This window comes from Curcuma longa, chromosome 8 (genome assembly GCF_044706935.1).
Source record: "Curcuma longa cultivar G26 ecotype Majalengka, Jawa Barat chromosome 8, ITB_CL_G26_1.1, whole genome shotgun sequence".
NCBI classification, from domain to species: Eukaryota; Viridiplantae; Streptophyta; class Magnoliopsida; order Zingiberales; family Zingiberaceae; genus Curcuma; species Curcuma longa.
This window is the reverse complement of record NC_133868.1, coordinates 9840835-9862167: the sequence shown is the minus strand read 5'-3', so window position 1 is coordinate 9862167 and position 21333 is coordinate 9840835. Positions and strand designations below refer to the sequence as shown.

At 35.7% G+C, this 21333-nt stretch overlaps 2 protein-coding genes across 5 annotated transcripts; one reads left to right on the top strand and one right to left on the bottom strand.

The window, feature by feature from the left end:
• Positions 1–839: 839 nt before the first annotated feature.
• Positions 840–4794, bottom strand: LOC141833253 (proline-rich receptor-like protein kinase PERK9). The gene is made up of 8 exons (XM_074720651.1): positions 3514–4794; positions 2890–3300; positions 2710–2799; positions 2542–2612; positions 2363–2445; positions 2090–2237; positions 1240–1401; positions 840–1146 (listed from the first exon to the last, which is right to left on the bottom strand). Exons 1-8 carry the CDS (start codon positions 4226–4228, stop codon positions 961–963), a joined length of 1866 nt encoding a protein of 621 aa, XP_074576752.1. The 5' UTR covers positions 4229–4794; the 3' UTR covers positions 840–960.
• Positions 4795–7046: 2252 nt separating this feature from the next.
• LOC141833493 (ubiquitin-like-specific protease 1D) lies at positions 7047–20992 on the top strand. 4 transcript variants are annotated; one of them, XM_074720957.1, is made up of 14 exons: positions 7047–7341; positions 8201–8252; positions 10258–10328; positions 10400–10650; positions 12727–12784; positions 13392–13465; positions 13553–13582; positions 13671–13766; positions 16692–16794; positions 17661–17752; positions 18502–18624; positions 19611–19725; positions 20176–20286; positions 20365–20992. In XM_074720957.1, exons 1-14 carry the CDS (start codon positions 7063–7065, stop codon positions 20503–20505), a joined length of 1596 nt encoding a protein of 531 aa, XP_074577058.1. In that variant the 5' UTR covers positions 7047–7062; the 3' UTR covers positions 20506–20992. The 4 variants fall into 4 exon arrangements, with proteins under 4 accessions (XP_074577058.1, XP_074577057.1, XP_074577056.1 ...); XM_074720956.1 differs by having other exon boundaries at positions 13389–13465; XM_074720955.1 differs by having other exon boundaries at positions 12724–12784.
• The last annotated feature ends 341 nt before the right edge of the window (positions 20993–21333 follow it).

The following is a 21333-nucleotide window of genomic DNA, read 5'->3' as shown; positions in this document are numbered from 1 at the left end:
TCATTTAATGCTGCAAAAATTTGATTTGTCTGCAGGGATCTGGAGCATTGAAGTTGGCCAAAAAATCTGATATTAAATCCTGTATATAATAGAAAATTTTTACTAGTTTAGAATTGTCCTTGAAAACTGCTACGTGCTTAGAATATTATATCTTCGTTCTGACGTTCTAACTAAACTGGTGAGCAGTGATTAGTTCTCTTGCGTATTAAACAGCTAAATCTCTTTCAGGAATAATCTAAATAAAAATATAACGTATAATTACAAAATGAAGCCCAATATCCAATGAGAATCATGCAGGTCTCTTATAAGAATCATGCATGTCTTTTCTGTAAAAAAAAAAAATAATAGAATCAGCCATCCTAACGATTTCATATAATCAGCGATCTGTGAAAAAGCAAATCGCAAATCGAAAAATTATAATTCACCATGACGGACAAGCAGAGTCCATCCAAGCACTCTCAGAGCATTGCAGCAAAGGTAGCATCGAACCAGTTGTAGTTCTCCTCTTTAATTTGATGACTATTTCAGTGTGAAGTCGACCAGTACTTCAGTTTTGGTGTTGCAGAGCCGGAGAGAAAGGATCAGTGAACGCCTGAGAATTCTGCAAGATCTCGTGCCCAATGGAGCAAAGGTTGATTTGGTCACCATGCTCGAGAAAGCCATTAACTATGTGAAGTTTCTTCTGCTGCAAGTGAAGGTCGATCCACTGTTTCACATTTTTCTACCTTTAACTATACTGTCCATTCTCATATTTCCTCTATCAAATAAATATAGAAAACGAGATAACTCTTATTATTCACAAAAAAAGAGGAAAGCTAGTCATCTTTATTATTTTGGTAGGAAGCTGAAACAAAAAACTACCTCCTACATGCAAAAACAATAATCGACAGATTCAGCAAAAACAATAATATACACAAAAAATAGAACAGTGCAAATGCCACACGATCGAGCCATCTTTCTTTATACATCAGTTTGATGACTCCAATAGGAATGGCTGTAGTCAGAGCTAGAACCAGGGTTACCATATGCCAACTGCTGAAATATTCTGACGTCCGCTGAATTAGCTACATTGAAGGCTTCGCTTTCTCCTGGTGTTATTCCACAGGTAAGATCAATGTCTGCGAGACTGTCAAGAAACCGGCCCACCTGTACGACGAAATATTATTTCACAATAACAAGAAACTGCAGCTGCACCATTGGACTCACATATCAGTCACACAGTTGGTGTTTCAATGTTACCTTCCCCATTTGAGGCCTCATCGACGCTGAATGACGCGTACATGCAGCGGCTGCTTCGATCATACGGAACATTTCTCTTTTATCGAAGTTCTCCTGGAGTTTAGGGTCAGGTAATTCTCCAAGCTCGCCGGTTCTAAGTGCTCGGGAAAGCAATGGTCGTGCCTGAATTGAATCAGCAGTTAAGCCAGATAAATAGTACAACTACCAATTCAAGATGAGATTCACGATCCCTTACAAGCTTGTGTAATAAGCGCAATAAGTTAGAAGTTATGCTTAGCAACTGAATTCTCATTTAAGGGCAGTCACTTTTGAATTTCCTCATTTAGTTTCAATCAGTAAGATTCCGCCTGACAGATATCAGTCTCAGAAAATGAAATATATAATATTTCAATCATATACTGAGTACTAGTGTCTAGATTAAGCACAGTCAATGTAAGGATGTGTTGGCATCGAACGTGACCACTCTTTGCCAAATCAAATCTACATCAAAATTAGCAACCAGAGAAAATGCTTAACCTAAAGCTTAGAGACTTGAGTATGAAATGTTTGTGAACCAAATAATATTTCCAACTAGTAGTGAGGAGGCACTCAAACCAACAACAAACTGTTCCAATATGAACTGAAAAGGCAAGATTGTGGTGAAACATGGCACTCGTGCAGACTCAACATTGGCAAATATTTGTGCACAGTTAGCCCTATGGATGTTTTACATGATACATTGAATGTGCAAGAACTGTGGACTTGTATTTACTACTGTAGCCTGGGTCTTCATTTCAAGCTCCAGTGAGAGAACAATTTTAGCACAAAAGATTTATCATGATAAAAATGAAGCTTATAAATTTGAACTTACCCACTCAACGAGGCTCTCGTCACCCGATGGCCTTGCATTGTCAACTGGCTTTTGTCCAGTAATAAGTTCCAAAAGTACAACGCCAAAAGAGAAAACATCAGATTTTTCAGTCAATTTGCCACTGGACGCATACTCTGGTGCCAAGTACCTAAAAGTACAAGTAACATCAGTTTGTGTTTATATTTAGGATGGAAGAAGAGCCACATGATTCCAACTGATCCCCTAATCATTTTGATTAAATTCAATATTGCAACTATAACATGGTTCACCTACCCAAATGTCCCCATCACACGGGTAGTAACATGTGTACAAGCATCCAGTTCCAACACTAACCTTGCAAGCCCAAAATCAGAAACCTGCTTCATAATAAAGAATTAGCAAAGAAGCAAGAAGCAATACTAGTGAGAATGAACATCAATATTCTAAATAAAAATCATTATGATGAGGTTAACCTGAGCTTCAAAGTTATTGTCCAATAGAATGTTGGAAGACTTTATATCTCTGTGAATTATTTTCGGATTACCTGGTTACAATTCCAATGCAATATATAAAAAAACATACAACCAGATAACCAAATAACTATGTATATATATTGCTGATGCGTATCCTTATAATATTACAATCCTCATGCAGGTATGCAATGCCACGAGCTGCACCAGCAGCAACCTTCACCCTGGTTGCCCAATCCATTACAGGTCTTGCGTTCTTCCCTGAAAATGCAGATATAAATGGAAAGGATTCATCAGTTTTTAATAAAAAAAAAATGGTAGAGTACTTCAATAAATAAATAATAAGCATACCATGAAGATGAGATTCAAGTGTTCCATTGGGCACAAAATCATAAACAAGCAGCCTTTGATTGTATGATATGCAATACCCTACGAGAGAAACCAAATGGCGATGGTGCACACGGCTGATGATCTCCACTTCAGCTTTGAACTCACGGTCACCTTGCCCACTTTCAATTTTTAATCGCTTCACGGCCACTTCTCTTCCATCAGGTAAGCACCCTTTGTAAACAGAACCAAATCCACCCTCTCCCAATATATTTTGAGGTGAGAAACCATTGGTGATTCTATATAATTCTTCATATGAAAATGACAGTGTTGTACCACCCCTTGGTGTTTCAGATAATGAATTGGTTCTTGAAGTGGTTTCAGACTTCTGGTGTTGCACGAGAGGGGCTGTTGGGGACCTCGAAAGGGATGATTCTGATAGGCGAAATCAATATGTCATGGAAATGTTCAGAATGAAGTCACAAAACATTTTGTCATCTAGTTACTTATAAAGGCAATGTGTCATGAATCTGAAAATCTTTTTTCAGAAAACACTGCAAGCAATTATAGGAGTTTATAAATGAGTATTCATCTCACTCACAAGTCCCAAAAAAACCACCAGAAATTATAACTATGTTTATGCATCACCTGACATTGAAGATCTAAATGAAGAAGGCATGACAACCCTTGCATCGTGATCAGCAACAGCTTTTCTGCGCTTCCTGATAATGAAAACTGCAAGTCCCACCAAACTAAATGCAATAAGAACTGCTACAACTCCGATAGCTACAATAGGTCCAATGGTAGAGCTGCCACCAAATACAGAGCTTTTTCCACCTCCCTCTGGCGCATCTGAACTTGAATTGCTTGATCTGTTGGAACTCGATCTATCAGGATCAATTGCAGTGCCCGGAGTAACTAGGGGTGGAGGAGAAAGACCAGGTAGATTAGGAGTTGCAGAAGAATTATTAGGAGGAGAACTTGGCGGCGGAGCAAGGCCAGGTAGTACCGAAGGAGGGCTTGAGGATGCCGGTGTTGGTAGTGGTGACGGCGAACTCCTAGGTGGCTTTGAAGGCTGTGACGCTATAGGAGGTGAGGATGGAGAAGGTGGAAGGGCATTAGGAGTTGTCGGTGCTGAAGGTACGGAAGGAAGTGGAGGGACAGTGGAAGGTGGCGACCTGGAAGCGGCAGGTGGCGGAGAGCGAGATGGCACCGGCTGCGAGGGGACGGTACCTGAAGGAGGTGAAGGGGCGTCAGTTGGTGGAGGCGACGGCAGCGGCGGCGGGGAAGATGGTAGTCGAGGAGAAGGTGAGGGCGGAGACACCGTGGAAGTCGGAGGAGTTGCCGAAGAAGAAGAAGACATCTTTTGCTGCAATTTCTCACTTCCTTCTTTATCTTCTTGCAACTACGAGAACAAGCTCAAGATTTCCATTAACTATCAAATTAGACAACTCAACAACTCCCTCTTCTTTTTCCTACGCCGAAAGGAACTCGAAAGATTCATAGGATCACAAACAAATCAGCAATGTTGAATCGCAAGAAATCCTCCAATTCACCACGAAAACTGAAATTCCAACCCTTTCTAGGAAACTACCAAAACCCTAGATTTCCGCTTCCCAGCGGTTTACGATTCGCCAAGATTCAGACTTCGCGTTCAACGCGCCAAGGTCAAACTTTTGCCATAATTTCCTCAGGGGAGGCGTGCCGACTGGGGCGAGAACAGTCTTCCCCCCTCGATCAATTCAGAGTCCTCTCGCAAAATCTCAGCAATTTCACACCCAGCCCAAAAATTAGGCAGCTAAAAAGAACTCACATTCTTACAAGGTGCGACCTTTTCCGCAAGATTCCGCCGCAAATCGCAGGCCCAAAATCTGGAAACAACTGACATAAACCAGAAAAGAAGAAGAAAAAAAAGGAAGGAGATGAAAATTCGAGCATCAGTCAAGCTTTGGCAGGCGTCGCCGTAGATAAATGGCAAGATTCCAAAGAACAACCTTTGGATTTTACTTATCCACAGCAGCCACATATTTATCATGGGCAATAACTCGTTCCTATTTAAAGTAAACATCAAAGAACGAGCATTTGATCTTTTGCGTTTTTTAATTTTCAACAGCTTGCAGTTCATCTATTACTAAGTTTGTTCACAGTTGTTAGAAACTATTAAATAAATCTAAAATATAAATTATTTTAAAATTTTAATCAGGATTTATGCCTTTTATAATCGAAACAACAAAAATGAGAGTTTAAAATGACTTTAGAGACTTCAAGAAATATGATAAAGAATTGTAATAAAATTTGACTAATTTTTAAATTTATATTCATTTGGGTGCAGCTTTTATTTTATTTTTATTTAGATCAAATAGTCAAAATAAGAGTATAAAATGACTATAGAGAGTTCAATGAACACGGAAGATTTAATTTTGATGTAAACTTTTAGATGAACTTCAAAACTCAAAGAATTAAAATAAAATTGTAGAATAACTTTAAGCCCTCAAGGAATGTAACAAATAGCTTTTTACAATTTAAAGTATAGATTTATTTAATAGTTTTACTTAAGACTTCTATATTTTATACTAAACTTTGATAATTAAGACTATTTACAATCTCAAGGTGCTTTGCATCTTAAACTCTTTGTGTGCGAGAATTTGAGGAAAATATCAAATAATAGTATAGATTAACAATGTTAATGATTTTTTAGAATGGGCATTAATTATAATGACACGTGACAAGTGGGTTTGGGTAGACGAGTCGATTCTATTGAGCCAGTGGTTTCATGTTTAGATGAATGCCGAGTTTAAGTTGTTATTTTGAGTCAGGTGACTTAATGGCTCAACCAGGTTTAAGGGGCATGTAATATGAGGTTTAGATAAAACGGCCGTAGGGAATAAAAAAGAAACTTAGGTGTAACACTTAAAATTTTGGATAAAAAATAAAAGATGTGTCTTTTTCTTTTTTCTTTTAATCAAATTGAACATCCTATCACTGATTTTATTTTGAAAATACCTGTTGACTCAACATTATCGTAGCAGCTATTGGTACAATATATAAAAACTATTTAGTAACTATTACATTTAAAATTTAAAATTTACATAATGTAGAAACTATGAATAATTGTTATAATATGTAGAATATATCAAGTATCTATTACAACATATAGAAACTATCCAGTAACTATTACAACTCATTTAGGATGAGTTTATAATTTAAAATTTAGGATTTACCTTAAATCATAAATTCACTCTAATTATGTTGTAACAGCTACTTAGTAGTTTCTATACGTTGTATTATCTATTTAATAACCTCTACGCATTATAATAATTACTGAATAGCTTTTATACGTTGTAAATTTTAAATTCATTTTAAAAACGCTTACTATGTAACTTCTATACGTTATAATAACTATTTGATAACTTTTACGTATTGTAGCAGTTACTAGATAACTTCTCAACGATATAAATCATAAACTTTATAGCAGCTATTAGATAGTTTCTATGTGTTGTACCACTTCCGATAATTGTCACAACAATGTTGGGTCAAGAGGTATTTTGAGATAAAATCATTGATCAAAGGGTATCCATTTTATTTTAATTGAAAATAAAATATCCATTTGATGATTTTATAAATGATATTGGATACTCATTTGATTTTTGCCCTAACATTTTTATTAGGATTTAATCTTTTAATTTTGTTTCTCTTTGTTAATTGACAAAAATAATACACATGTAAAATATAGTATATTTTATTGATAATAAAAGATGTTAGGAAGAATTAACTTTCATCTCATCCTACCTACTTAATCTTACATTTGATATATTTTTGTCCTTGGGGCCATGGTGTCACGGTAGAACATTCAGATTGTCATCCAAATTGAATTTTCTTTTAAATGGGGATCACAATCAAAGGATGCTGGGCACTATCCTGGTGGCCGGTGGGAAACTGGGATTATCATTTTTTAAAATTTGATATATTTTGTTAAAAGAATTAAAATGAATTTTTTAATATTATCTCAATGCTAAAAATACTTATAAATGATTAATAAAGGAAAAACAAATATAATTATTACCAGTCCTTTTTATTTGTGTGAAGAAATATTGATCAGGTCATTTGTGAAAACTTCCTTCAATGCGTTTGAGGACTCAGGACATCTTCGAGGCCTCGCACTGAGACGTAGAACGGCAAGCCGCCACCAGGTCGGAGATGGCGAAGCAGCCGATAAAGATCGATTGGGAGGCGATTCCTGAGACGCGGGACGACGGCCCGTCTCTGGAGGTCGAAGTGGTCCCCGTGGCGCCGGTGGAAGGTTCGGATGTCGTGAGTTTCCCTGATCACGCGTTGGTGGAATCGATCCGGCGGATGAAGAAGCATCTTGCGTCGGAGGTCGGACAGCGGCTGAGTGACGGTGGCGCCAAGTTGAAGGCATGGCTGTGCCAGATGGAGGCGGAACGCGATCGAAGGAATCGTGTGCGTGACCTCAAGGTAGGATGACAACCACTCGATCGATGTTTGCGTAGACAGAGGGAGCAAATGATTTAGCAGGATTTTGTTGTGACTATTAATGAGAAGTGGGAGTAGGATAGAATGAGATCCTACCAATGCGAGGCGACAGTCGGAGTCCCTAAAAAGGGGGTTTGCCCTGGACGTAGTTCTAAAGAAGGAACTGTTAATCGCAAAACCTAAATGGAGATAGGGAGGTGATAAGAGGGTCAATAACGAGGAAATGGGAAGAGATAAATGGGAATATGTAGCAATAGCAGGAGGTAAGTTTGAATTTGCATTTGGAATCAAAATGATTAAAGTGAGAGAATATCACCATTATGGAACATGCTTTCTTTATTCTGGTGTTCAAACAACAAAAAGACACTGTAAATTGGTATGCATGGGATAAAATCATTCCTGATTTTTGATGAAAGATGTTAAACTGAGAAAGTGCATGAGTTTGGAACCATGTCAATTAATCTTCTTTTGTATATCGCTCTGAGTTTAATTATTGTACTAATTGCCACTATGGTAGTTGATGAAGTCAAGTTATTGTCAGTAAGTTGAATTTGCATTTGGAATCAAAATGATTAAAGTGAGAAAAATATCACCATTATGGAACATGCTTTCTTTATTCTGGTGTTCAAACAACAAAAAAGACATGTAAATTGGTATGCATGGGATAAAATCAATAAAGATTTTCGGCGAAAGATGTTAAACTGAGAAAGTGCATGAGTTTGAAACCATGTCAATTAATCTTCTTTTGTATATCGTTCTGAGTTTAATTATTGTACTAATTGCCACTATGGTAGTTGATGAAGTCAAGTTATTGTCAGCTTACTGGTTTGTTATGTTCCAGGATGCTGGAGGATGCAGTACAATCACTTGGTCAAAAAATATAGAATCTCCAGGTACAGTTCGTAATCTTCCTGCATACGCAGAAACAGTTGCCTTATGCAATACTTCCTTTGAATTATGCTGTCGTGTTTACTACATTAACTCCCATATTTTTTATGCCTGTCATGTTAGAAGTTTTCTGTACATGGGCTAACATTAAATAAATGATTTTGATTTGTATCTAAAACATGGGGCTAGATGAAGTTGAGCACACTCTCAACCCATATGGATTGATTAAGTTGGCTTAGATATCATGTCATATCAGTGTGTGGGATGACTCTTTGCATCGAAACTTAATAATTTATGGGGGTTATTTCATATAAAGAAGCTAAGTTCCCTCTTCCCTCTCATCTCATTGTGCTGGACCTAGATGCCATCTTGAGAGTAAGAAGAGGAAGATCAAGAGGGATGGGTTTTTCTATATTTTGGCATAGTAGGCCTCCTAGTGGGAGGCCCATATGGCAGGCTATTAGCTTAGTGATAGAGCGTCCATTTGATAATTACATCCTTGTGCCTGAGTTGTGAAGGCTCTCAACCACATGGATGGTTCAATGTGCTTATTAGCGCAAACCTCGATATGTGAATCGTCCAAGGCACATTAGCATGATGTATTCCTCCTGTTCAAATCAGAGTTTGAAACCAAATGGGATACGTTGTCTAAAGTTATGCACTCATAGTTAATTTCATGGCTAAGACACTTTTAGTATGTCCTAATCCTGGCTTAAAGGGAATCATGGTGATGCGCCTAGGTCCTTGCAATTGCCAAAATTATCATTGTTATGGTGATAATGATGTACTTGGATTCCTATATTTTGGTCTATAATTGTTAGCAATTATCTTTTTTATTGTTATTTTAATACAAATTTGCTAATGACCATTGTTAAAGTATCTTTATCATAATGATCATATTGATGTTTAATCTTGACCGTTAAGAATGAGAGATAAAAAATATGATACTATCCTAAAGATAATCTGACTTGACCAAACCCACTATTGATAATACCATGGAAGTTTAATCAACTGAATCTCTATTCTATGAATAGATTTCTTTGAGCATGTATTTAGAAAGACTTCCACTAACCTTAATGCTAAACCTTTTGTGCATAAGATAAAAGCTATTGTATATCTATTAAGTTTAAGGCTAACACCTAATAAACAGACTAACCAACAGAAAAATGTGATGTTTGAGCAGTCTGAGGGGTTTCATCAAGAAAATGGTCTAAACTCTACATCTGACCTAAATTCATTTTCCCATATTTGATGGTGTGTTCTGAGGATAACTCCTTTAAAAATGGAAAAGAGTTGGAAGTTTCTTTTATTTCCCAAATAAATTTTGTTCACACTTAGAATATTCAATCTAATTTTGGGATACCTAGATCCCATAGTCCTCAGAGGCTCAAGCTAATAAATATATTCATAATGATCATATCAATAAAATAGAAGTTCCTAAATAGTAACCTAAGGAATGACATAAAATGGAAGGGTTTAAGAACACATACTATCAATAGCAGATGGCCAATAAAATAGAAGGGTCCTAATTGTTAGTATATCTGTAGTAGTTAGGGAAGAGTTTAAGAAGACATACAAACCAAGGTCCGTAGCTAGATATAGGGGAACAGTAAAATTCTATTGTAGTTAAATTTGTGGCTCTTAATATTGATTTTCCTGCCAATTAAGTGCATATATGGAGCTACTTTTCCAAAGCAATATCAATAGCTTGCCTATTAAGAAATGAAAAATATATATTCCTTAATTTGATTGCCTGCTGTTCTTTAAGGTTTATAGTTTTGTAAAAAGAAAGAAGATGTAATTTTAGAATACCAAAGTAAAAGAAACTTGTTTCCAGAAAGGAAGGAAATAACCTAATTGTGTGAATCACTATTCCAGAACATCTTAAAGTCCAGCACTTCAATGTAAAAATATGTTTGATATTATCTAGAATTTGTTGAGAAATGAAAAATAATTGTTAATTGTTTTGCGTTTAAAAATTGCTAATCATTCTTTGCTTCTCTGGGACAGTTAAAGATCACAATGAAAATCCTATACAATCAAAGTTTGCCTTGAAGTTTCTAGAGAAGTTAGAAGGGAAGGTAAATGTCTGACCTTTTCAATACTATGATTTTGTAACATTGCTGGCATAGGCATTTCAATATTCTATCAGGCAGATGCTGCATTTGATGAGGAGTTGAAAGTTATCAATCAAGGCAAGGGCATTGGTTCTAGCAAGAATGCACTACAGAAGAATGGGAAAGGGCATCACTTTGTAATCACTTCACAGAAAACTAAACATTCTTCCAAACAAACACCTTTCAAACATGTTGGCAGATTTGTTAAGTTGAGCTCCTTGAGTGCTGACCATGAGGATCCGTGTTCTTCTAGTCATCTGAAAGAGAATTATTTCAATTACAAACGGTATCTTGCGGCTTTTTCTTCGAGTTTAAATTATTATTTTTTGTGAATTTTGTTATTTAAAATTTCTGTCCTGAAAATATATTCATCAAGTTTTTCCTTGTTAATGCCGATCCCAACAGTTAATACCTTCATAAAATCTATCTTTAGACTCCCTTGTCATAATTATTAGTTTCTATTTTTCTGTATCTTTATTGATCGTCATTGAGATGAGTTGTTGGTTGTCCTTTAGGCATAGAAATATAAAGTCAATAGTGAGCATGTAATAAAAATATTTTTAATTAATATACACATATTTTTAAAAAAATTACCAAAACCGTAACGACATGACAATATTGAAACTATATCGTTCTAGTTAGAGATTGAAACTCCAAGCAGACTTGAAATTTTAAACCTTGAGACAAGAATATGACACACAATTAGACTGTTTCTTACTTTTTTTCTCACATTTGAATTATGCTTTTTGAACTAATGATAGGTACATCCACATTTCACTGTGTGATAGAGTGGTTGTGCTATTGCTATCTTTAATGTACTTGATGCATAAAGAGAAACCATTTGACTTATCTCTTTGAAGCAAACATAACATACATCCTCAAGTACAAAGAAAAGTAGGTTTGTGGCTAATCTCTTTGAAGCAAACATATTAGACATTCCCTTGGCTATGGTTTTAAAAATTCTTGTCTCAACTTTGAGCCGCATAAGCGACCACATAGGCAGATTTTGAAGGGGTGCCCATAGCAACCACATATTCTCAACCAAATTGACTTAACTTCCTCAGCTGCTTTATTTGGTAGTTTGCGATTTGTAAGTGTTAACTTAATCATTTGTTTTGCAAGAAATATTTATCGATTGCATATGCCTCGGCATACCACATATCACTCGAAACACTGGACTTGACTTGTTATGTTTTTAATTGTTTATAATGAATTTTTGTCAAGTAATAATGGAAATATACAATAATACTTATTTAATTTTTAGTATATAAGATATCATTTAGTTTTTATGACAAATGCATTTATGTTTTAATTATGAATATATATTAGTTTTTTCCCCAATAAATTTAATAAATTCAGATTCTTTCAAGGTACTTAGCTAAAAAAATTTAAATCATCAAATAAATATCATAATTTAATAATCTTAAATTAATTGAATCATTCAACAACCCCTTTGTATTGGTTTAAATACGAGACAAGTTTTTTGTGAATCAATTTGGGTGGAAATGCCAAAACATAATTTTTTTTATTGAAAACATAAAAGTATGGTAATGTATTGATGCATAAACACTATACATCTAAATAGAAAGCATGTGTATTTGTTGATCCATTTTAGGAGATGTGTGTCACAAATATAGAGAATATATTATATTAATTAGAGTAAATTAAATAAGATTTAATGAAATTGTAAATTGAAATGATTCACATATGGAAATTTATTTATAAATTTTTTATGTTCTTGTATTAAAATTGTATAGCATAATAGGTTTGTTAAAAATAAGAAAAATAAAATGGAATGGGTATGGATCGGCTCACATGTTGGGCCATATTTGATCATCCTTTGCTATATATTTAAACAACTAACCATCATCATGAAGCTGTGATTATCCCAACTATTTGGGGTCATCTATTATTTTTGACAAATATATTCTAAAAATTATCTCAAATTTGTTTTCTTATGGATTGAACCAGAAATAGCAATCCTGATGCATCACCCTCATGGTTTCTGGCATGTTAGGCTCCATGCTTACACATAGGTGGTAGCTTCAGTTATTCTTCATTATCTAAGAACTGCCTTAGGGTTCTTTAGTGAATCTATAAATTGATCAGTCTACTAGCATCTAATAAGTTGCTTTCCAATCTAATCAAGTCTGTTACAATTACTTTGATATGCTGGTATCTTCTGTTCTATGCTTGTTTCATATTGTGTAAAAAGCTTGAATGATGAAAGGTGACTTCAGGCTTGATGTGGCATAAAGTTTACTAAATGACATGCTTAATCATTTATTTCATAAATCATTGACTAGTGAATCTTCATAACTGTTTTTTTAATATTTTAATTTTGTGTAATTCATTCTAGAAGGAGGATGAGTGCTCCAAGCATTAAGGGTAGGAATTCAGTGGCAATGAGATTACAAAAGGTTGGTATGCTTGTTTATATGTATCCTATTCTTTATGCAAATCATAGTATCTTCAAGTTCAAGCTTTGCTTACCTTCTTGACGAAAGCTTCACATTCCTGGTTTATGTGAAGGTTGTTCTTGCTGTGAGTTTGACAAATCTACAACCACAGAATAAAAGAGACCAACTTGGAATCCCATCCCCCCCTCCCCCCCCCCCCCCCCCTCCCCCCCAAAAAAAAAAAAAAACTGACTAGTTCAGGTTAAGTTGTTGAGTGAAAAAACTTTATATCAGACAAAATAAGAAGAGGGCTAGATTGCTAGAGCAAAAAGGAGAATTGTTGCAGCTGTTGGAAGAGAAATGTGGGATTAATTACCTAAAACCAATGCTTAACTGATAGTTAGATACAAATAAGACAAGTCTATAGCCTAAAGATAGTATTATACATGACAAATGTTGATTGGCTTAAGTTCATAGCCTTTTCTATGTGACTTATTTGTTGTTACAAGATATACTACACTGGGACTAAAGAAATGTGCATTGGAGGTTCTCTCTTAATTTTTTCAGTTATTGAAATTTCAAATATAATTATATACCTTAAGTTCTTCATTTCTCATAATGGAAGCAGGTTAGCGAAGTTGTTCTATTGGATGAAGAAGAAACTCATCCTGTACAGCCAGCAGAAGATAACTCTGATAATTGGTGATACAATTCAACTGCTTTCCTCTGTATTGGTTAGCTGCTACTTTGCCAAACTGCCTTGCTAATGAGCATTTTCATTTTTTCTAGGAGGGCGGTGAGTGTTTATTACCCTTCAAGGTCAGTCTTCTCAATTAGTTGTACAGACAAACTACGTGCCTTAATATCTTCTCCAGTGCCTCACAACTAAAGTGTCTACTTGAAACAGGGATGATCCTGAATCGGTAGAGCTTTCTTACACAGATATAGCGTGTCTAGAGCCTAAATCATACTTGACATCTTCCATAATGAATTTTTACATTCGGTAAGTACTATTAGATTTACAGAAATTTTTCTTATAAAATCAACTTATATAAGGATTTTCTGTATGCCTGAGTTTTGTTTAAGCTATCTAACATTTGGTATCTCTAGGGTGTATTTGGTAAGATGAATACAATGGAAACAGTTAATTCCTTATATGATTCCATCTTAACTTTTAGATTGATAATTCAAGATGGAATTGTCTATTTCAAAGAATGAAGAATGACCATTTTTGTTATATTATTTAAAATGTTCTTTTAAATTAAGAACCAATCTATAAAACTGGCTAATTTGATGATTTTTTTTTTTGTAAAATACCCATTTTTCCCTCACCTGTAAGACCATGGAAAGCCTTATTTGCCTAATCCCTTTCTCTTTGTTTCATCTCTCCCTGATTATCATTTCTGTGATCGTTACCACTGTTACAGACTTTGTCTCTTTCCTTCTATATCTGCACTCACGTTGCTTTCCTTCTCCTTCGTTTGAATGTGCATTATTTTCCTCCTTGTCATCGCCTCTATAAATTACTCACTCTACCTCAATCCGGTAGAATCTAACTTCCGATGCTTCTCTACTTAACCAATAAGCGATAACATCATTGTCAAATGATGTATGACTGAATGGGATCATTCCCACACTGCCTTCTGTTGTAGACCTAGCAACAACGTCAAAGGTTGCTGCATGTGACAGTCTTCATTGTCTTGTGAGTGTGCGACACACGAGATCACAAGACACTATTTCTGTCTCCCTCATGCCCCCCTCTCACTGTGTGGTTATTGTAAACAAGTGTTGTCGAAAATTGTTTAACATCAGTTGGTTGCTGTTTTGCTGAAGCCTACTAAGAGAGGTAGTCATGTATAGTAAATCTCACTACAATGGGAAACTCAGCAGGTTCTGGCAAAACAACCTGATCAACTGATTTTGGATAATTTTCGACACCACTTGGTTACAACAACCACGCCGATAAGGGGTTCGTGAGGGAGAGAGAAAAAATTGTCTTGTCATTACGCATGTTGCACGCTTGACACTATCACATGCAACAACCTTTGGCATTATTGCTATTTTTAGGACAACAAATAGAGAGAAGGAGGTGTGGTAGTGGTCCTATTTGGCAATAGATCATTTAACGATGATATTGACAGTTGAGTAAGAAGACACATTAGACTCTTCGCAAGACGAAGAGGACTCACACGGCTCACTGGAAAGAATTCCATTCTGGCAGTTGAACAGGAGAAAAATACATTTTACAATAAATTCATTTTGATCCGCATCTTCTCTTTATATAACATGAAACAATAAGTAGGCGTCGGATAGTCGATCGGATAGTCGTAAATTGCTAAGCAATTTAACTTCTCTGTGTAACAATTTATACTCCTTCCATTCACAACTCAGTTGCAAAAGAAAGAGAGCGAGGCTTTTGCTTTGAACAGATTCAATGGGCAAAGGCAATGCAAAGGCAACGGGAACAGAATTTCTCCCCAAGCATTGAAAGTTAGGTCCTATAGGATTGAGGTAGAGTAAGTAGTCTACAAAGACAATGACAAGGAGGAAAACAATGTGAACGAAGGAGAAGGAATGTGACGTGAGTGCGAATAGAGGAGGAAAACAATGGTACTGGGTTGCAACAAAGCTGTGATTAGGGGTACGTGAGGCAAGGCTTGGCTGCGACAATGCTTTAAATGCAAGGTGGGTAGTGTCAACAACTTTGCCCAAAAGCCTAGGGGCTGCAGTTGTCCATGCAAGATAGGGCTGATCATCAATGTTGAGTGCGCACAACATTGGGTGGTGGCATTTGGGTTTGCACACATGTGAAACAATGACTCTAGAGCATGTGATGTCAGGTACAATGCTAGAATGCAAGTACCAACAGTGTTCATTCTTATGAGAGGGGGTGGAAGAGGTCAGCGACAGTGTTAGCTTTTGCCCTTGGTCTCAAGTAGTGGTAGAGCAAGAGATAGATCGTGAAAGATTGAGCAATAGAGAGAGATTTGCTGGCAACTATGGCTTGGTTCAGGTCGGTGATGTGCGCTCATGGTGACATCAACAGTGATAACTTGGGTTGGAATTGTAAACATGTACGCATAGTGAAGGAGCGACCGGGTGGCAGCGACACACAAAGAGGAAGAGAGAAGGTTCAATATAAGAGGGAAAAAACATGTGGAGAGAGAGGGAGTAGGTATAGATAATCTTAATTTCCGAAAACTTCACTAACCCAACCAAACATAGCTGAACTAGGCAGTCTCAAATATAAACTTGGTTCATCTTAAAATTGGCCAAAAGGAGTCCCTGGTTTGAGCCAACATGACTTTAATAACCAAGTTTAGTCGATAGACTCCACCTAAACCTAAATCAACTTCCACCTGAGCCTAAACCAACTTCAATTTGACCTGTAAAACTCAAAATAGTGGTTCAGTTCAACTTAATTCGTAATATGAAAATTTTCAAAAATAACTTAAAATGCAAAAATCTGAATACCATAAAATATGGGATCTAAAATGTAATGTTTGTCAACCTCTCTCCATTCTCTTTAAAAGCCTTAAACCACAAAGATGTCAAACTGATTGTGCTGCAAATGAAAGACAGTATTACCTTAACTTTGTTTGTTGTCAACTTTGTTTACTTTGCTTTGTAGCTCAATGATATGACCTATTCATTTTTCTCAAATATCGGCCTGAATAAATAATTTAGAATTCTGACTGTACATATAATTTCGAAGGGGTTAGTATTTGAAACTTTTAATGTGAGATTAGGTTCAAATTCATAGTCATATTTCTTCAAACTTAATATCAGGCAAGAAATACATGAAAGTCTGGTTTGCTCTGCATATCTTCCATCATTTTAGTGGGAAAATGACTGCTAAATTTTTGATACATACCTATGTGTGATTCACCTTCATATTTGTATATATGACTAGTTCTTTGTGCTTCAGGTATCTGCAGATGTCCCTATCCTTGGTTGATAGACCAAAAGGATACTATCATTTTTTCAATACATACTTTTACAAGAAACTCGAGGAAGCTATTGCGCCCAAGGTGGCATTTCTTTAACATGTCATGGTTATTGATTTATATTCTTTGGTTAATATTGCTAACATTTAATACAGATAGAAGTATTCCTTTTCAGTGTACATTTTTAAGTAAAAATCCTTTGATTTGGAAGTTACTTTTAAGCAGGATGAATGTCTTTTTAATCACATTGCAATGCCAGTCAGTAGGCTAATTTTTATGTTTGAAAAATGACAATGAGTGATTTTACCTATCTTGAATACTTGTATGTCATATATTGCTAAAATGTTCAGACTATATTTCTTGACATTTCTCTCTTTACCTCAGCCATCTACTTTGGCTGCTGTTTTAATGCTTACCAGTGGGTGTGGCTGGAAGTTGTGGGTTTGTTGGCCTTTTTTACACATTATTTATTCTTCTCTAATATTTATGCTGTTTTTTTTTCTTTTGATTTTCTTGTCGAATGATGAGTATTCAAATCTGTACTTGTGTGTCTGTATTGGAAATGTAAAACTATCCGTTCTGCATTATGTTTAGCTTCATTGGTTGGTATAGATCGCTGGGCTGCATATTTTCATTATATTTGTGCTGCACCTTATTGACACAGTTGCACGCCACCAAAACCAGAGACTGCTTTTATTGTGATATATTTCTGGTATTTAAGCCTATCCTTTAATGAGATTTCTGGTATTCTATTTTCTTCTCTTTCCACCCATGCAAACACAACATTGTTGCTCAGGAATGACTAGATGCATAGCATTGTCTGCATATTAGATAAATTTGAAACCAATACGTTTTTCACCTGTTTTACTCTACATATGATGGATTGATCTTATATACCCATTTCTCATTCACTTTTGTCAAAAAGATAACTAGAATACTTTACTTGGTAGGCTAGCAAGGAAAGCTTTGAGAAACTGAGGAGATGGTGGAAAGGTGTTAACATATTTCAAAAGTCTTACATCTTCATTCCTGTTCACCGAGAGTGAGTACTTCTGCACTTTTGCTACCAATAATGTGAATGGATCTAGTTGTCTTTTTTCTTTCATGTGTTTCAATATTTTCCCATTCTGACAATGATTAAATGAGATTGATGATCTTAGTTAAAGCCTTAAAGATATTAAGTATTAACATGAATTTGAAATGTTTTCCATATCGTTCTCTGCATGTAGTTGAGAGACTACAAAACTCTTTTTTGCTAGTCTCTGATGCATCTGCTTATCCAGATTCACCATATGACTGAATCATTTTATGGGAATCTCTTCCAAGTTTCTTTGAAATAAAATGGTGAAGAATGTGCTATGTAAATGTTATCTAGTTTTTTGATTGTAGCTTTAGCCTCCCAAGAATTTTTGTTGAATGGCATTCCACATTATTTTACTGATATTCTGCTTCTTTAGGTTAATTGAAGTGTACAAAGTTATTTGAGGGAACGATAAATCTGATATCTGCTTTCTGTGGTTAGTATGTTGGAGAGAGCAGTGATTCTTATATACCTTGAAAACAAGACGTGTCATGCTAGTTTTACCTATTTGCTCAAAAGTCTCTCAATAGCTTTTAGTAGAATTGGATTTTTTGACTCTTGGTTGCAGTTGCACAGATAGCTACTTTATGGCCTAGAAATAGTCTCTTTGATTGGTCAATGTCTTTTTGTAGTGATATAATAATTCCTGCAAGTTCATGGAATGTGCCAAGTATTTTAAACAAATGATAATCCTTTTTTCCTGTAATCAGTATGCACTGGAGCTTGGTGATTATCTGTATACCTGCAAAAGAAGATGAATCAGGTCCACTTGTCCTTCATTTGGATTCACTGGGAATTCACAATAGCCATACAATATTTGAAGTCATCCACCTGTGAGTTGCAGTCAAATCGTTTGTCTACAACTAATGTACTCCATATGTTTATTTGTCTTGTTATATCCTCATAACCTTTGAGGCAACGATTTAAATTTTGTGCCGTGTTCATTGGCATGGGCGGAATTTACCATTCTGTCCACCGATCAACATTGGTACCTTATCGACACCACGTGCACTGCTAGGGTACCACGAGGCTGTGAAGGGTGCCGCGAGGTGGTAGTAGCAACTGCGATCTTTTATTTTTAATTTTAGAAGTTGAAATTTTTATTTTTAAACAGGTTTTTTTCCCTATTAATTTTTCCCTTCTTAATTTTTTTTTCAAAGGGAAATAAAATATGCAAATACACCAAGGTAGGAATGAAAATTTAGCCCATGAAGCACAAGTTGTGTGCATCATCCTTTCAAAGGTCAATAAATCATTTTCTATATTCAAGTTGGCATTCATATGATGGTTCAACTTAGTTTTTAATGGAAGATAATTCCTTAATGATCCTATATTCAAGCTGGTTGCAACAACCAGTCTATGCAACCTTACCAATAGATCTTGACTTTTTCCTCCAATCAATTTCAAGCAAGGGTTATTGAAATTATTTGTGCATAATTTAAATGCCAACATTTATGAACGTTGATGTGGCACACTAAAAAATTAACCTGTCAACTTGCAAGCACTCATATTATGTTGTTGCAAATGTTATCATATCAACTAGTCCTATTTCATTATTATTATTATTGGTTGTACCGAAACTATATGGACTATATGGAAGAATTTCAGAATGATATTATGCTAAGTCTCCTGTTTGAAAATAGAGATGCATCAGAAAATTAGTTTACATCTGTTGTTCATCTGCACGTTTGACTGCATCTTTGATTGTTATACTTTTCCTAAAGTAACTAACGTACATAAAAGAAAAGATGAATTTTCCCTGATATACAAATAGTACTTATATATCCACAACAAATCTAATATTCAGATTTTGCTGCAGATATTTGAAAGAGGAATGGAGTCACATGATCCAAAACTCTCCTCCCCAAGACCTTCCTTTTTCAGATAAGATATGGAAAAACTTTTCACGTAGAGTTGACAGCAAAATGATCACGGTAATCCTTGGCCTAGAAGAGCTGAAACATTTTATCCCTTTAGTTTACAGTAAAGAATCTTTTAGAAACTTTGCTGTATTTCTCCATGATTGATTAAGTTTTTCCTTGTAGTTCATCGAGTGCCATACACTTATGGGAATATGTATCTGGTGTTTCTTGCAGCCATGTGATATTGAAAATAACCTCTTTAGTCTTTAGTCCCATTGTTACATATGTATACGATTCAACATTGTACTAGTAACACATATGCCTTATTCACAACACCCTCCCTCATGCTGGATGACATGAATCATTTTCTGTAATTTTGTGACAAATAGATATTACCTGTTGTCCTCTCATATAGTGTGAGTAGGTCAGACCAACTGTTCACTCAAATTGAGTTATGCAGAAATAATATTATGATCGCACCAATTCTCATGGGTAAACATTTTATCTGTTCCCTGGTACCAGGTTCCCCAGCAGAAGAATGAATATGACTGTGGCCTTTTTGTGCTCTACTTCATCGAGAAGTTTATTGAAGATGCACCTGAAAGATTTAGAAGGAAATATCTCCACTCTATGGTACACGACACATCTCCAAGCGTGTGTGTTGTAGCTGCTGCTATATTACTGCTCTAACTCTTTTATCCTGTCAAACAGTTTGGTAGCAAGTGGTTCAAACCTGAGGAAGCTTCTGGATTGAGGAATCGGATTCGAGGTCTGGTCCTCGAAGTATTTGAGAATGATAAAGCAAAATCAGCATATTCCTGTGAGCCACCTGAAGACGATTGTTTGCAATGATTTGATCCCTTCAATGAACTTGGATTAGTTAGTCATCCTGAGAAATTCGACTGTGAACAGCATCATAGAGGCTGTGGATAGTCATTGGCTAAAGCCGGCAAACTACCAACCAGAAGTACTAGGGACGTTGGTACACCTACCAAAAGTTGGCTCAGCAAAGTGTGAAGTTAAACAAAATAGTGAATCTGACCTTGGATGAAAACTGAGTTGAAAATTGGCCTTTTTAAGAGAACATCATTGGACGAGCTCTCGCATTTGTGGAACGAGGCTCTTTATCATGCAGAGATGCATATTCTACTGTCAATTTTGCACTGTTTTGTTTGCTTCACTGTATGCTTTGTAGATCGTGAACAGAGAATTGTGTGTATGTATATATTCGCCTAGGCCATGAAGGCAGCATCTCTTCTGAGTAATTCCTTAAAGAGATTTTAGTAGCCGCAATGTTGAGCGGAATGCCAAGCTGTATTGCAAGTGTTTCCCAAGCTCTTCTAACATTGCATTAAGACCTGTTTTTCTACATCAAATAAGCTACAAACTGTTGTTCTGATAAAAGAAAAGATGACATTAAATGACTCATAATGACGGACATTTTTCAATATACCATCGTTTTATTTAAAAACAATAACATAAATCCACATTTTCAATAATATAATTTAGCATAAACTAATGACATTTATGAAAGATTCGTAGCTTTAGAAGGATATACGTTCGATACTAAAATTTGTAACGGCATTTTATTGAACTGCACCAGGAAATTTCAGTATCTAATTTTTATAATTCAAAAAACACATATCATATTTCTATTATGCTCTCCTTTTCATATTCAAA

Bases quoted from the DNA above. Each gene is read 5' to 3' on its own strand.
- LOC141833253 (XM_074720651.1), bottom strand. From the start codon at position 4,228: ATGTCTTCTTCTTCTTCGGCAACTCCTCCGACTTCCACGGTGTCTCCG. The intron at 2,613-2,709 runs GTAATATTATAA...AATTGTAACCAG, and splicing joins TGCATACCTGCATGAGGATT to GTAATCCGAAAATAATTCAC. The intron at 1,147-1,239 runs GTAACATTGAAA...TTCGTCGTACAG, and splicing joins TGAGGCCTCAAATGGGGAAG to GTGGGCCGGTTTCTTGACAG.
- LOC141833493 (XM_074720954.1), top strand. From the start codon at position 7,063: ATGGCGAAGCAGCCGATAAAGATCGATTGGGAGGCGATTCCTGAGACG. The intron at 10,651-12,723 runs GTATCTTGCGGC...AATTCATTCTAG, and splicing joins AATTATTTCAATTACAAACG to AAGGAGGATGAGTGCTCCAA. The intron at 13,466-13,552 runs GTGATACAATTC...CATTTTTTCTAG, and splicing joins GAAGATAACTCTGATAATTG to GAGGGCGGTGAGTGTTTATT.